At 38.7% G+C, this 15281-nt stretch overlaps 1 protein-coding gene across 10 annotated transcripts in view; it reads left to right on the top strand.

Annotated features, from left to right (window-relative positions):
- Window positions 1-15281, top strand: part of NKAIN2 (sodium/potassium transporting ATPase interacting 2) — a 1029496-nt gene that overhangs the window by 992787 nt on the left and 21428 nt on the right. For all 10 annotated transcript variants that reach the window (XR_005196898.1, XR_001819114.2, XR_005196899.1 and 7 more), the window contains one exon: window positions 8662-8722. Coding sequence is in view for 5 of the 10 variants with exons in the window: in XM_037731456.1 (XP_037587384.1) it covers window positions 8662-8722 (61 nt within the window). In the remaining 5 variants the exon portion in view is untranslated. The remainder of the gene's footprint in view (window positions 1-8661; window positions 8723-15281) is intronic.

The following is a 15281-nucleotide window of genomic DNA, read 5'->3' on the forward strand; positions in this document are numbered from 1 at the left end:
GGAGGACACAAACAGATGGAAAAACATTCCATGCTCATAGTTAGGAAGAATCAATATCGTGAAAATGGCCATACTGCCCGAAGTAATTTATAGATTCAATGCTATCCCCATCAAGCCACCATTGACCTTCTTCACAGAACTGGAAAAAGCCACCTTACATTTCATATGGAACCAAAAAAAGAACCTGCATAGCTAAGACAATCCTAAGCAAAAAGAACAAAGCTAGAGGCATCATGCTACCTGACTTCAAACTACCCTACAAGGCTACAGTAATCAAAACAGCATGACACTGGTACCAAAACAGAGATACAGACCAATGGAACAGAACAGAGGTCTAGGAAATAATGTCACACATCTACAACCATCTGATCTTTGATAAACATGACAAAAACAAGCAATGGGAAAGGGATTCTTTATTTAATAAATGGCGTTGGGAAAACTGGCTAGCCATGTGCAGAAAGCAGAAACTGGACCCCTTCCTTATACCTTATGCAAAAATTAACTCCAGATGGATTAAAGATTTAAACATAAGACATAACACCATAAAAACCCTAGAAGAAAACCTAGGCAATACCATGCAGGACATAGGCATAGGCAAGGATTTCATGACTAAAACACCAAAAGCAATGGCAACAAAAGCCAAAATTGACAAATGGGATCTAATTAAACTCCAGAGCTTCTGCGCAGCAAAAGAAACAATCATTACAGTGAACCAGCAACCAACAGAATGGGAAAAAATTTTTGCAAGCTACCCATCTGACAAAGGGGTAATATCCAGAATCTACAAAGAACTAAAAGACATTTACAAGAAAAAAGACGAACAACCCCATCAAAAAGTGGGTGAAGAAAATGAACAAACACTTTTCAAAAGAAGACAATACATGAGGCCAACAAACATATGAAAAAATGCTCATCATCACTGGTCATTAGAGAAATGCAAAACAAAATCACATTGAGATACCATCTCACACCAGTTAGAATGGCGATCATTAAAAAATCTGGAGACAACAGATGCTGGAGAGGATGTCGAGAAATAGGAAAACTTTTACACTGTTGGTGGGAGTGTAAATTAGTTCAACCATTATGGAAGACAGTGTGGTGATTCCTCAATGATCTAGAAATAGAAATAACATTTGACCCAGCAATCCCATTACTGGGTATATACCCAAAGAATTATAAATCAATCTTTTATAAAGAAACATGCACACTTATGTTCATTGCAACACTGTTTACAATAGCAAAGACTTGGAAATAACCCAAATGCCCATCAATGATTGACTGGTAAAAGAAAATGTGGCCCATATATATCATGGAATAATATGCAGCTATAAAAAAGGATGAGTTCATGTCCTTTGCAGGGACATGGATGAATCTGGAAACCATCATTCTCAGCAAACTGACACAAGGACAGAATACCAAACACTGCATGTTCTCCCTCATAAGTGGGTGTTGAACAATGAGAACATATGGACACAGGTAGGAGAACATCACATATTGGGGTCTCTTGGGAGTTGACAGGCTAGGGGAGGGAGAGCAGGGGTGGGGAGATTGGGAAGAGATAGCATTAGGAGAAATACCTAATGTAGGTGACAGGGGGATGGCTGCAGCAAACCATCATGGCATGTGTGTACCTATGTAACAATCCTGCAAGATCTGCACATGTCCCCCAGAACTTAAAGTAAAATAAAATAAGAACAACATTGGGGTTGTATCCACCTTGGGGCTGTTAGGAATAGTGATGTTCTGCATGTTGGTGTACAGGTTTTTGTGGGAACATGTTTTTATTTCTCTGAGATAAATGCCCAGAAGTGCAATTGCTGGGTCATATGGTAGTTGCATGTTTAGCTTGTAAAGAAACCCCCAAACTGTTTTCCAGAATGACTGTACATAAATGTTCCCTGTTTCTGTTTTCAAGACGTTGGTTTTTGGCTTTCTAAAGTTTGACTGTCATGCATTTTGGCATGACTTTCTCTGTGGTTAACTAAGCTTTTTGAATTACTAAGTTTATATCCTTTGCCAAATTTTGGAAATTTTCAGTCATTATTTCTTTGAACACTTTTTCAGTGCTGAACTCTTTCTCCTTTCCTTTCAGGACTCCAATAGGGGGGAAAGTTACATCTTTATTATTCCCATGAATCTCTGAGGATCTTGCATGTTTTCCAGTTTATCTCTCTTGCTTAGTTTAGGTAATTTCTATTGTTCATTTTTCAAGTTTACTGATTCTTTCCTCTGTCTCCTCCACATTTTTTTAGTTTTAAATTTTCAGTTTGGTTCTTTCTTATATATTCTATTTCTTTGCTGAAAATTTCTAATTTTTTAATTTATTTCAAACATGTCTGTAATTGCTTACTGGAGCATTTTTGCAATGGCTATTCTGAAATATTTGTCAGAAAATCTTAACATCTTCATCACCTCTGTGGTTAGGTTGCATTGGCTGTCTTCATTCAATTTGAGGCCATCCTGTCTTGGTATGATTAGTAATTATTAATTGAAACATGGACATTTTTATGAGATCCTAGATCTTAATTAAGCCTTCCATTTTAGTTGATTCCACTCATGCTGTTTTTCTAGGAGAAAGAGGAATGCTGACTCATTTCTGCCAAGTGGGGATAGAAGTCCAGGATTCCCACTTAGACTCCATTGATACTCAAGGTGGGAAGGGCTTTTCATTAAGGCTGGGAGGCTGTGGAAGTTCCTGCTTGCCACTAGCCTCTCACTGATACTTCCATATCTGGGAAGAGTAAGACAGCTTTATTACTGCTCCAAGGTGGCTTTCACTGATGCCGCAGGGTTGGGGGACTGGCCTCAGTACTGCCGGGAATTGGTAAAAGTCCTGATCTTCTACTAAGCTTACACTGATATCACTCCACTGGGGAGAAGAGGGCTGCCTTGTTATTCGAGAGTGAGGCTAGAAGTCTGGATTACCTATGAGGCAGAGGGGTAGTTTGGCTCCCTACTCTGTTGCTGTGGTTGGGGAGTGGGGCTACAATTTTTGTGTTTTTGTCTTTTTTTTTTCTATGGTGTTGGCTAAAACAGAAGCACTATCTTGTAAAGTGCTCTGTCCTGCTGTGCTGCCTTTTCCTTTTCTCTAATCTTTTGGCCAGAGACAAAAAGCTTCTACTGGGGCTTTTAAAATATCTGTGCCTGTTGGCATTTTGGAGTTATAGGCTTCTTCAGCTCCAAGTAAGTCTGGTGTATGTGAAACCTTCCCGAAAAAATAATAATGGAATTCACCCACATGTCCTTTCTTGAGTACCAAAGTCCATAGCTGGTCTGCCTTCTCTCCACCCTTCAGAGTCTTCTTGTGTTTGTTATATATATAATGTCAAGGGTTTTAAATTGTGCTTAATATGAAGGATAGGGAAAGGTATTTCTCCCATTACTCCAGCTTCCCAGAAACAGAAATCCAGAATGTAACATATTAAACACTAAGTTTGCTATATTTTCAATTATTATAATTAAATCCTTTAAAATACTTACCAAAAGGCTTTGGTTTCATTTTATCTATTAGCTTCTAAGTGAATTTTTAGGACATACATTCATAATTAGGTTTGTGGATACAAAAAAGAACTTTAATCTGATTTAGTTATAGAGAGAAAATATCATTTCCTTTCAGTCAGTAATGATATCAAGATGATATGTAATTCCTTATCAAGTGAATTAGAAGTGAACAAATCACATTAGATATATGAAGATGAAAAGATAAATAAAAATTAAAAGTTTTATACTTAGCTCTGTTTTAAACGGCAAAGACTAAAACAACTAGAATATTTTATTTCTTTCACTAGTGGATAATTGTGTGTTTGCCCAGAATAATGCCACAGGTCCCTTCCATTATTATTCTAAGCATCTTTAAATAAGGAACAAAATACAATTATTTTCTTTTAGTTGCGGATACTCACATCTACTCTAACAACACGAGCCTCTGTTATCTGCTTTGTGCCCCGTTACTTCCCTTTATACAGTCCCAGCTTCCCTGAACTGGGCCACTTCCTCTTCCCTCAATATCATCTATTTCTTTCTAGCTCTAGTCTGAGCTCTGCTTGGAAGATGTCCTTTCCATCTCTCCATTCTCCTCTTTATTTTTTTTTTCCAGCCCTCCCACTTATGAAGGTCCATCTCAAAAGTGCCAAGCACCGACCTACTCTGAGAATGGATTACCAGTTCTTGGAGAAAGCCGCACTTTTATTCAGCCTTAAAGAATGAGTTAGTATCCATTAGTTGTTTTTCCTGATGGGTGTTAACTCATTCCCTAAGGCCAGCTTAATACCTGGGTGACAAAATAATCTGTACAACAAACCCCCGTGACATAAGTTGACCTACTTAACAAACCTACATATGAACCCTAGAACTTAAAATAACAGTTAAATAAAAAATTAAAAAAAGACAACCTGGAAAGTAAGCAGGCAGTACTACCATGTAAAGCTTTATGTCTAGTTTAGCAACCCAGGACTATGGTTTCAAAATCAAATGCAAAAAAAGAATGAATTAGAACTACTCATTTCTGGAGGTGTGAGGCTGAGTAGAGAGGGGAAGGAAGAGATGTAGGCAATTAGCATTCTTTGTTGGCAGACTAGGAAAATGAGTTAAGGAACAGAGAAGGAAAGCTACCTGATAGATGTCAGCAGACTACCAACAGCTTCCTATTGACATCAATTCCGACAAATTGGTGAGAAATGAAACAAGAAAGGGAATCAAGTATCACATTGTGAAGGATTTGGGTCTATGAAAAATGCTATACTTCTGTAGGGGGTGCTCCTTAAGTTTATTGTAGAGAAAAATGGCACAGTTCCATTGGCATTTTGACATGCTAGAGGCCCACTGAATATGGCCCTAATCTGGTCTTCACAGCTTTCATTTCCGTTGCTCTAGTACAAAGTCCCCAAACTCTTATCACACGTAGCTACTGACTCTTACGTAAACACAACCCATATCTTTCCTGCTTGATAATCTCACTCTGGAAAACGAAGGCCCATTTTGCTTGTCATCTGCAAAAACGCATATAATGCTCTTCCGATGGTGGTTGTGAGGATTAATGAGCTAACACATGAAAGTGTCCAGTCTACTGTTTATTGTCACTTATTAGAACTACAATTTTCTCCCTTCTTTCTGATGATTTATCTAAACCTACTTCAAATTACAATTGTATGTGTACCTGCTACAAAATTGCAAACTCCCTAAAGCTAGGACTATATCTCAAATAGTGGCTCTAACCAGGGGCAATTTTGTCTTTTAGATAACATGTAACATTTTTTACTTAAAAAGAAAAATTGCCTCAATTGTTGATTGTCTTGGTTGTAAGATGTTATTGTTTAAACATTGACAACATGTAACAGCCTCAACAAAAATGTACTACCCAACCCAAAATGTCAGTGGTAACTAGAACTCTGCTTTAGTTCATCATTGTGGCCCAGGTAGCAATTAGCAGAGTTGCATATTATAGGAGACTGGAGTCATCTGTTCTCACGCTGCTAATAAAGACATACCCAAGACTGGGTAATTTAAAAAGGAAATAAGTTAAATTGACTCAGTTCTGGATGGCTTGGGAGGCCTCAGGAAATTTACAATCATGACAGAAGGAGAAGCAGAGACCTTCACATGGTGGCCACAAGAAGAAGAATGAGAGCAAAGGAGGGGAAAACTCCCTTATAAAACCGTCAGATCTTGTGAGAACTCACACACTATCATGAGAACAGCATGAGGGTAACCGCCCCCATGATTCAATTACCTCCCATTGGGTCTCTCCCATGACATGTGAGGATTATGTGAACTACAATTCCAGATGGTGGGGACACAGCCAAACCATGTCAGAGACACTGAGAATTGTTAGAAATAATTTGAAGTCCCTTCCTATAGATAAATTTTATGAATTGCCACTGGGGAGGTAAAATTAAGTTAGAAATTTATATTGTCTAGGGAAATTGAAAGATAGCAGAGTTTATGAATATTGATTAATTTGGGGGACACAAATTTCCATTTGTAGTTAGAGGTGACCAATTTAAAAGCTAAAGTTCTCTTAATCAGCAATCTTTTGTAATAAAATGCAGCAGGATTTACTTTTATATCAAAGGAGCTCCCCAGATAGTTAAAGAATGAAACTGAATAATTAAAAGATCGCTGGTAAGCAGAATGCAATGCCTTAGCTGCATTCTGGGAGAGTACACTTAATAATCAAGAATCTAGTGACACTGTAATGAGAAGTTTAAACTTACTAGCCCTGAATCTCAGAATGTATCTATGCTTGTTACCTAGATTTTCATTTCAAAGAAATGAAGTGATGAGTAAGCTTTTTTTTAAAGTTCGTAATTAGAACAAATTGCTTTACAAATAATCTAATAAGCATTTAACACTGAAAAGAAGAGGAAAACTATTGATAAGCCTGAGCATTTAGCCGTATATAGTAAGAACTTAATGTGGAGGAAGAGGTAAAACTATAAGCAATACCAAGGGGATTTAACCAAACCCATAGGCTCTTTACCTAGACACAGCCAGATCCAAGTGCCAATAACAAGCAGCTTATGGGACTGTGTCACTCCATAAAAAGAGCATTTTCATGGGTCCTGGTGGTTAAAAGATCAAGATGTGGTAGTATAGTCTTTAATTTTCTAGTACCCATGAAAATGCTCTAATTACTATGTGATTTGAGTTTGGACAAATGAAAATCTTTGCTAGTGTCAAATAGGAGACATTGGTTTTTAATTCATACAATGAACTCTAAAAGTAAGTCCCATAAAAACAAAGCTCTTCATGACTCTATTATATGAAGTGGTTCTCACTATCACTATTTTATTGCCAATAGCAACATATAATTCAAAGAGAAACATGCTGATTTGATGAGTTTTCTAAAATATTTTTTAAAAAGAAAACGCAGTCTGCTGATACAGCATCAGTGGTATTTATTTATCTATTTATTTTTGAGATGGAGTCTTGCTCTGTCGTCCAGGCTGGGCTGGAGGGCGGTGGCATGATCTCTGCTCACTACAACCTCCACCTCCCAGGCTTAGGCAATTCTCCTGCCTCAGCTCCCGAGTAGCTGGGATTACAGGCATGTGCTGCCATGCCCGGCTAATGTTTTTTTTATTTTATTTTTAGTAGAGATGGGGTTTTACCACAATGCCCAGGCTGGTCTCGAGCTCCTGACCTTGTGACCCACCCGCCTTGGCCTCCCAAAGTGCTGGGATTACAGGCGTAAGCCACCACACCGGCCCAGGGCTATTTATTTTTAACTCTTCATGATGTGTACTGGTGCAGATACTACAGTGGTGGGTAGAGAGGGCAGGGGGCATGCATTCCCTCTCCTCCAGGATCTTAAAACAAAAGTGTTGGAAGACTACGTTGCATCAGTCTTCTTCCTTCAACTCTGCCTCTCCTGGCGTGGTCACTGCTGCTTCCTCTTTTGCCCAGGAATGACCTCTTTTTTATCCCATGCCAGTTCTTTTCGGAAGATAGCTACAATCTGCCAGAACGTGCTTTCTCTCTCAAATCCAAATTGGGGACTTAAAAGTTTCTTTTCCCCAGAGGCTGCTTTGTCTCCTAATAGTTCTGCGCTCATTAAATACCTATTAGTGTACCCTTTGACTTAAAAATATTCCGCTCACTTCCTCCAGAAGATCACTCTCTGTCACCTAATGAAAAACAACTTCATTAGGCTTGTCGCAGCAGTTCCTTTTTTTCTCGTGCTTTCACTTCCTGACTGAAGACTGTAGCTATTCCTAATGTTTTCTTCCCCACACTAAATATTATTGTATGGGGTGGGTCGTCAGACAGATCAATGCCTGTCTGAAAGGTTGTGAATAATCTTCATCACTATTTTGAGGACATACCTTTAAGGACTCCTCCAAACTAGATCAATCTGCAAAAAGAAAAAGAAAAAAATAGTTTTCTACTTATCCAGAAATTATATTTGTTTCTTTTGACTAGTCCTCATAATTTGACTAAATAAATATTGTACTAATATGAAGAAATACAAAAATACTCTATCTGAAAAAATAGATCAAATGACTTTGCTGTGCTCCTTTACAAGCACACAGACCTTTTTGTAACGTTTCAGAAAAGACAATGTGATGTGTGTAATGTCATATTCAATGCATTTTGATGATACCCCTTACTTACTGGTGTCCACCTCATCACTTCTCTGTAACATATCTCTTAATTATATTCAGTATGCCCTGGTTTCTGTTTCAGATCTGAGTTTTCCTTACTTAAAAAGAGCTCATGCAGCAAGCCACAGAATCGCCCTAATGTTTTTTCCCTCAGAGCATTTTTTTGATGGTCTGTGGAAGTCCAGTTTTTAGAATCTTAGACTCTGGGCTAATGAAACGTAAACTAGAAGTTGATTGGCACAAACGCAAATGTTAGTCCACTAGTGAATGGTTATAAGTCTTTTTCTGTACTGAAAATAATTTGTTTTAGAGTGTCTGGCAATTAATAAATCTTACACATAAATGTAGGTAAAAAAAAAACAGAGAAATACATTTATTTACAAGACAGGTGAACATCATTTGAATCAGGAATCCACACTGGAGTCAAGATCCAGTCCGATGAGCTATGTTGGAGCCCTGAGTCTGGTTGTAAACTGCCTGACTTTGAAAAGCCACTCCCCAGTGAGGTCTGGCTTTGTTGCCTTTGTCTGATGTCTAAAGCGTCTCTGTTTTGTTTCAGCTGGCAGGTTTCATCTACGCCTGTTATGTTGTGAAATGTATAACTGAAGAAGAGGACAGCTGTAAGTATTAAAGCTCTATTCGGTTTATTTCAAGTACAAAGCATGTTCTTTACTGCCTTCTACCTAGCCTTCCTATTCCTCAGACAAGATCCCAAAACACAGCATTAGAATGGGCAATAAGCATTTTGTGCCCATTAGACTAAAGTGTTTTTCATAACAGTATCCAGCAAATTGAAGAATGGAGAAGCACACCCATTTTGAAAACATAATTTCTTTCTTTTCATCGAAGGCCTTTTAAAACTCCTTTCCTCTTATAAACAATTCTAGTAGGGAATAGAGAGGAGAGATTAGGGATGGAAATGACCTTAAGGTGTAGTTGACTCGACTGTTCTCTTTTTATGAACCATTTACTAGGTGTTGATAACTAACCAGTTTTACCCAAGACTACAAATTCCCAAAAAAAAAATCAACAATTTGTAATAATTTCTAAGATTGTCATAAAAACTGACTTCAGATTAATTCAGAGAATTTGTCTTTGGGAGATCAAATGTCCATCTGTCCTTTTTATTCCTACTATTTTGTACAAATGGCTAGAATTCTACTTATGTCAAAGTCTCAACATTGAGACATACTGCTTGATCCGGAGTTTAGATAACAGTACCCTCTTACAAGCCTCCAAGTGGGTCCATTCTCTGCTCTCTCAGACATGGAGGGGAGAAGGTTTTATTCTATCCTTGCCCCTAAGGATCTAAAATAGGAGAACTGGGAATGTACTTCTATTCTCTGTGGGTACGATCATGGATAATTGCCCATGCAGTTACATTTACTCTGAGGAAAAATCAGAATTGGGAATAATTTTTCTTGGTCTCAAAAAATATTTATGATGTTGGGTTTTCGAAACAGTAATGAAAGAGGAAGGTGAGAATATGATGATGTGAGGGAAACATCCAAAGACAAATATATGTTTCTTCTTCCCTTTCCAATTATGCTGGAAAGGAAGAGCAGCATCAAGTGATTAATTTATAAGAGGCACTTTTAGATAATACTCATACACAAAATCAGAAATATACAGTATACAAATAATTTATTTCATATATAAAAGGAAATAATGGTCCTTTCACTGAATAAGCATGTGTAAAATATTCCTCAATGTTTCAAATGTTATGTCAGCCTTTGGAGATTTTAGGATGAGTCATACATAATATTTTACCACTAGGAACTTGCCAACTAGTAGGGTAAGAAAAACCTGAGCAAATGAATATGAAACTCTGTAGTGCATGCTGTGGATAAGGAGAAGAAAGAGACCAGGAGAAGGTTCATAGAGAACACTCTTGAGCTGGATCTTGAAAGATGAATCGATCTGGGTGAAAAAGCACCAAAGCATATCACAGCCAGATTAATGTGACTGAATTGTTTCCTATGCTACAGGTAGGAGAAGACTGGAAAAACAAGTATGGATGAGATAGTAAAAAAGTGGGCATGACAGATTAGGGAGTCTAGACTTCATATAATACAATCATGGGTCAAAGGGCAGGTGGTTTTTAAAAGGAGAATAACATAATAAAAAATGTACTTTAGGAAAAATACATTAGCATCACTATAAAGAAAGGACTCAAGAGGGGGAAAGATTAGGGAAAAGAGAACTAATTAAGATGCCATGAAAATGAGACATGAGATAATGTGAATCTGGATAAGGACTGTATTGGAGATAGAGAGGATAGATGTGACATGAGACGTGCCAAAATGACATGATTAGTGGGTGATGGTGGGTACTGTGATAAGGGAAAAGAAGAAGACTGCTAGATTCCTGGGTGTCTCATGCAAGTGAATGGGTAGATGGAATTGCCACTTGTGAAGAAAAATGGGAATAAAATGTATTCAAATACTAGGAAGAGCAAAATTATATGGATGTTAAAATGTATGGACCACCGAAACAATGTAAGTTCATTCAGATATTACCATTCAGTGTCTGTGTGTCAAATCCCTGGTGAAGGGGAAGTCCCCAGTTAATTTTCATATGGAAGTTGGGCTTTCTCTGGGCTGTGTTGTTGGATTTCATTTCACAATGATACCAGTGCATTTTTATCTTCAGACAATATGTACTGACATACCATGTCTCCTACATGCATCATCAGTATTTCAGCGGAATAGCACCTCTCAAAGGAGATCTCAGAAATGCTAGTTCCACAAGATATACTGCTCAAAAATAAAAAAGATTCCAAAGCCAAGTTAAGTTTGACACTGAAAATTTAGAATGCACACTTACGCATTAATATTTCTGAGAGTACTGCCAGAAAGAAGTATGTCCATTTTTTTTTCTAACCCACAGTTTTGTTTTAACCATATTACCTCGAAGCCAGACAGAGCTCAAAGAGAAAAACCAGAAAGAGCTCCACAGCTTGATAATACCTTCAGTTCCCCCGGGAGAATACCACATCCCCCATGGGGGAAGAGGCAGGGTCAGTCTCGAGGCAGAGAGAGAGCGGAACCTTTAGTCTGAGTCCCACAGGAAGAAACGGATGAGGCAGGGTAGGTGGCCTGTTAGGACAGGTTAGCTGTGTTGCTAAGTGGTGCCCATGAAATTCGTGTTCACGGTGACTGTTAACACACAGGTTTAGGGCTATGTACAGTCTCCACATGTTTCTTGGGGTGAGCCAGGGCTTACTTGGAAACAGCTAGTGGTCATTTTGTAGAGGTTAAAGCATCAATTTACAGAAATTAAAAGTATGGTTAATACAAGCCTCCAAAAAAATTTGAACACAGGAATCCTGTTTTTTACCCCCCCCCCCAAAAAAAGCCTTAATATTCTGGAGAATTATTCTAAGGGAATTCTTCCCTAGATCAAGTTTTGGCCAAAGCAATGTAAATTCAAGGAGTTTCAAAGTCACCAATATCTGTTGGAAGATCAACTTATCTCTCAAGAATCTAATAAGCTTTTTTCCCCAAAAGACTCCAAAAAATAACATGTATGCCTGTCTGTGTATCCTGACCACAATACCACACCTGCCTTCATTAATCCAAAGCATAAGCAGACTTCTTAAAGACAGGTTTTATCATGTTAGTTTTATTACTCAGTGAGCAAAATATGAACTCTTTATTTAAATCCAAATAGACTGACGCTTGCCTCAGAATCTTTTCTATTTTTGAGCAGTATGTCTTGTGGAACTAGCATTTCTGAGACCTCCCTTGAGAGGTGATATTCCGCTGAAATAATGATAATGCATGTAGGAGACATGGTATGTCAGTACGTATTGTCTGAAGATAAAAACGCACTGCTATCGTTGTGAAATGAAATCCAAAAACATAGCCCAGAGAAAGCCCAACTCCATATGAAAATTAACTGGGGACTTCACCTTCATCAGGGAAGTGCCAATCTATTTGGATTTAAATAAAAAGGATTTAAATCCTCAGTAAACAGGTGGGAGGAGATGCTCATTTGGGCTGGTTCTCTGTCCAGTAGTCTTTGGTGACTTTCAGTTAGGTTCATTTACTTGCAGTCATTTACACATAGACACACAGTTATGAGTGTGTTTTAGTTACAAGGCTTTGGGTTGATATTCTCCATGTGTGATCGCTTGCCTGATATTCATCCTCAGACACTGCCTGGACATGTGACTTTCAATCCATCGAGTAAAAAAGGTTTGACATTTCTGTATAATTTTGGAAATTATATTATCAAAAAATCATCTTGATCCTTAAAAAGTTTGGTAATATACATGTAAACACTGAGAGGGTCTCTGTGTGCCTACTTTTACCCACTTTGGATTTGCAATGAGGCATCATGATTCGTAGTGAACCATAGTGGCAGGAGTAGGTGCTAGCTACCTGCTAACCAAATTGGTTAAGTTTCCATTACTAAGAGCTTTGTGAGGAACAGAGGACAGATTTGGTTCTATGATTTGTGCTTAGAATGGCTGTGGAGATAAGGGCCCAATTATAGCAACTGGACAAAAAATTCTTGAAATCAATATGAAGCTAATCAGTAACATGCTCAGTTCTGATATGTCAGCCTCACAGCAACAAGTGTATCCAGGGAACTTCAGAGGAAAGAGGCAAAAATCTCCAGGAAGCAATAGAGAGGGTTTGAGCTCAATGTGCAGAGTCAAGCCTAGACTCAACGAAATAGCAATAAATCATCACTGAAAAAGAAAGTTAGGCTCATGAACATCAAATACTTGAGAACTTTTTCCCCTTATTCATCCTTTCAAGTAGTATCTCATTACTTTTCTAGAGCCCAGTTTGATTGATATTTATAGAGATACTGTTTTAGTTCCCTTGGGGTACTATAACAAAATATTATAGGTAGGTGGCTTATAAATGACAGAAATTTATTTCTCACAGTTTTGGGGGCTGGAAAGTCCAAGATCAAGAGACCAGCAGATCTGACTTCTAGTCGGGGCTGGTTTCCTTGCTCATAGGTGGTACCTTCTTGCTGTAGCCTGACACATGGTAAAGGGGCAAGGCAGCCCTCAGAGGCCTCTTTTAGAAGGTCACTAATTCCATTTCTGAGAGCTCCACTCTCATGACATAACCACCTTCTACAGACCCCACCTCCTAACACCATTATGTTGATAATTATGTTTCAAATATGAATTGGGGAGGGACACTAATTTAGATCATAGCAGACACTTTATGTCAAGGGTTTTTGGGATTTTTTCCCATTGAAACAATCTGGACCTTGAAGTTTACATCTCTGATCCTTTAGTTATCTAAGCCGGAGCCACAGCCTGGCAGGTCAGCTGGCTGTGCAGACTCACAGGGCGCCACTGCCATCTGCTGTGCCTACCGGGAGATGACAGCAACTCTCCAAGCAGAGATCGTGGACACTTCTTCCCCCAAGAATTAGTTAGCTAGGGAAGCTATAAAAACATACCACAGACACAGTGGCTTAAACAACAGGAATTTGCTTCCCAAAATCTAGGTGTTAGAAACCTCAGGTTTGCTTTATCCTGCGGCTTCTGTCCTTGGCTTGTAGACAGCACTTTCTTGTTGTGTCCTCGGGGTCTTTTGTGTGTGTGCTTCTTCCTCTTCTCATGAAGACATCAGCTCTGTTGGATTAGGGCCCTGTCCTTATGACCCCATTTAACGTTCATTACTTCTTCAAAGTGCCAATCTCCAAATGTAGTCAGACATATTAGGAGTTAGGCCTTCAACGTATGAATTTGAGGGGGATCACAATTCAGTCCACATTCAAATACACACACGTGCACACACACTCCACGTGTGTCCTGGACACTTGAAAATATCTGTAGGGCACAGATTGAGGCTAATGCAGCTCAGTGGCCCATCAGATGCCTGTGGATAAGAGGCTTTGGGGCTGTATGGCCGTCAGGCCAGCTCCATACTGATGGCCACCAGGCAGGAATTCCTACTCGGCATCCCTTGCTGTGGGGTGATCTGCCTCTAGATGAGTAGCTTCTCACCAGGAAAAAAGCTGAGGCCCCTGCTCTAGAGGATGTGCTTTGACCCTGGAACCCTGTTGAGTGGGGCCAAGTTCACAACATGCTTTTATATATTTGTTCATGAAAAGAAGGTGATACATCTTAGGAGAAAAGGCTTTCTGCAGGAAAGCAGGCATCTTGCTGTGCTGTCTTTGTGGCAGGGCTCTCCGCTGTCTCAGCTGTCACCAGCCATGCAGAGTTTTCCTTATGGGGCTCCAGTCTTCTATCCCCTCTACTTGTTCTCTTTTACAATATTCTGTGAAATAAAGGAAACGTTCAGAGATTTTTGGTTGGGTGTGCCTTTCATTATAAATGTAGCCCTTATGTCTCACTTCATCCTCAGGTTTTCCTCACTGCAGTCAGATGTCCACTCACAGTGATAGAACCAGGAATTTTCCTCTGTTCTTTATTAGCGTTGTTACATGTGGCAATTAAAAGGAAGTCATGCAGCCATGGAAAGTATTGCTAATCCATGATAGCGAGAAAAAAACACACACACACACACAAACACACACACAACATCATCATATGGCTTCTCAATTTTTATTATATATTCTTGTAAATCATTGGCTTAATAATTAAACTAAATGTTGGTTCTCTAGCAAATGAGTTCATTTTACTAAGTAGTCAATCTCTTTGCTAAAAGAAACTCAATGTATTTGCAAATGATGTTAAATGTTGAAATCATCTGTAGAAAGGCATGGAATATCATTTAAAAAATAATATCTTAAAGGACTTATTTTGAAAGCAATGCTGAGAAATGAATTCAAGAAGCTTAAATTTGGAGTTAGACACATGCACATTTAAACCAATAAAACACAAATGCATCGAAACCTGTCCTGAGTTCCTCAAAATCAACTGGCCTTGGGATAAAAGTCACAATCGATTTACTGAATCGTTAATTTGAAAAGAAAACCACAGGAAATTATTCACTTCTTTGGGGCTAATAATTTTCTGTTATTTTTGTTTGATTTTCTTCTAAAGCCTGCTGGCCTGCACTTCTGTGTATTGAATTCCATTCTGTACGTTTTTATCATTTCTCCAGTTTATCAGGATCATTGGATTTGATTTGAATGCAGTTCTTTGAGCACAATCACATACTCTCACCCATTGGGGAAGGTAGACATGGGAGCAGGGAGAACTATTTCCCCTTCAAAAAATGTGTGTTCATTCCTATC

This window comes from Cebus imitator, unplaced genomic scaffold (assembly GCF_001604975.1).
Source record: "Cebus imitator isolate Cc_AM_T3 unplaced genomic scaffold, Cebus_imitator-1.0 Scaffold400, whole genome shotgun sequence".
Classification (NCBI taxonomy): domain Eukaryota; kingdom Metazoa; phylum Chordata; class Mammalia; order Primates; family Cebidae; genus Cebus; species Cebus imitator.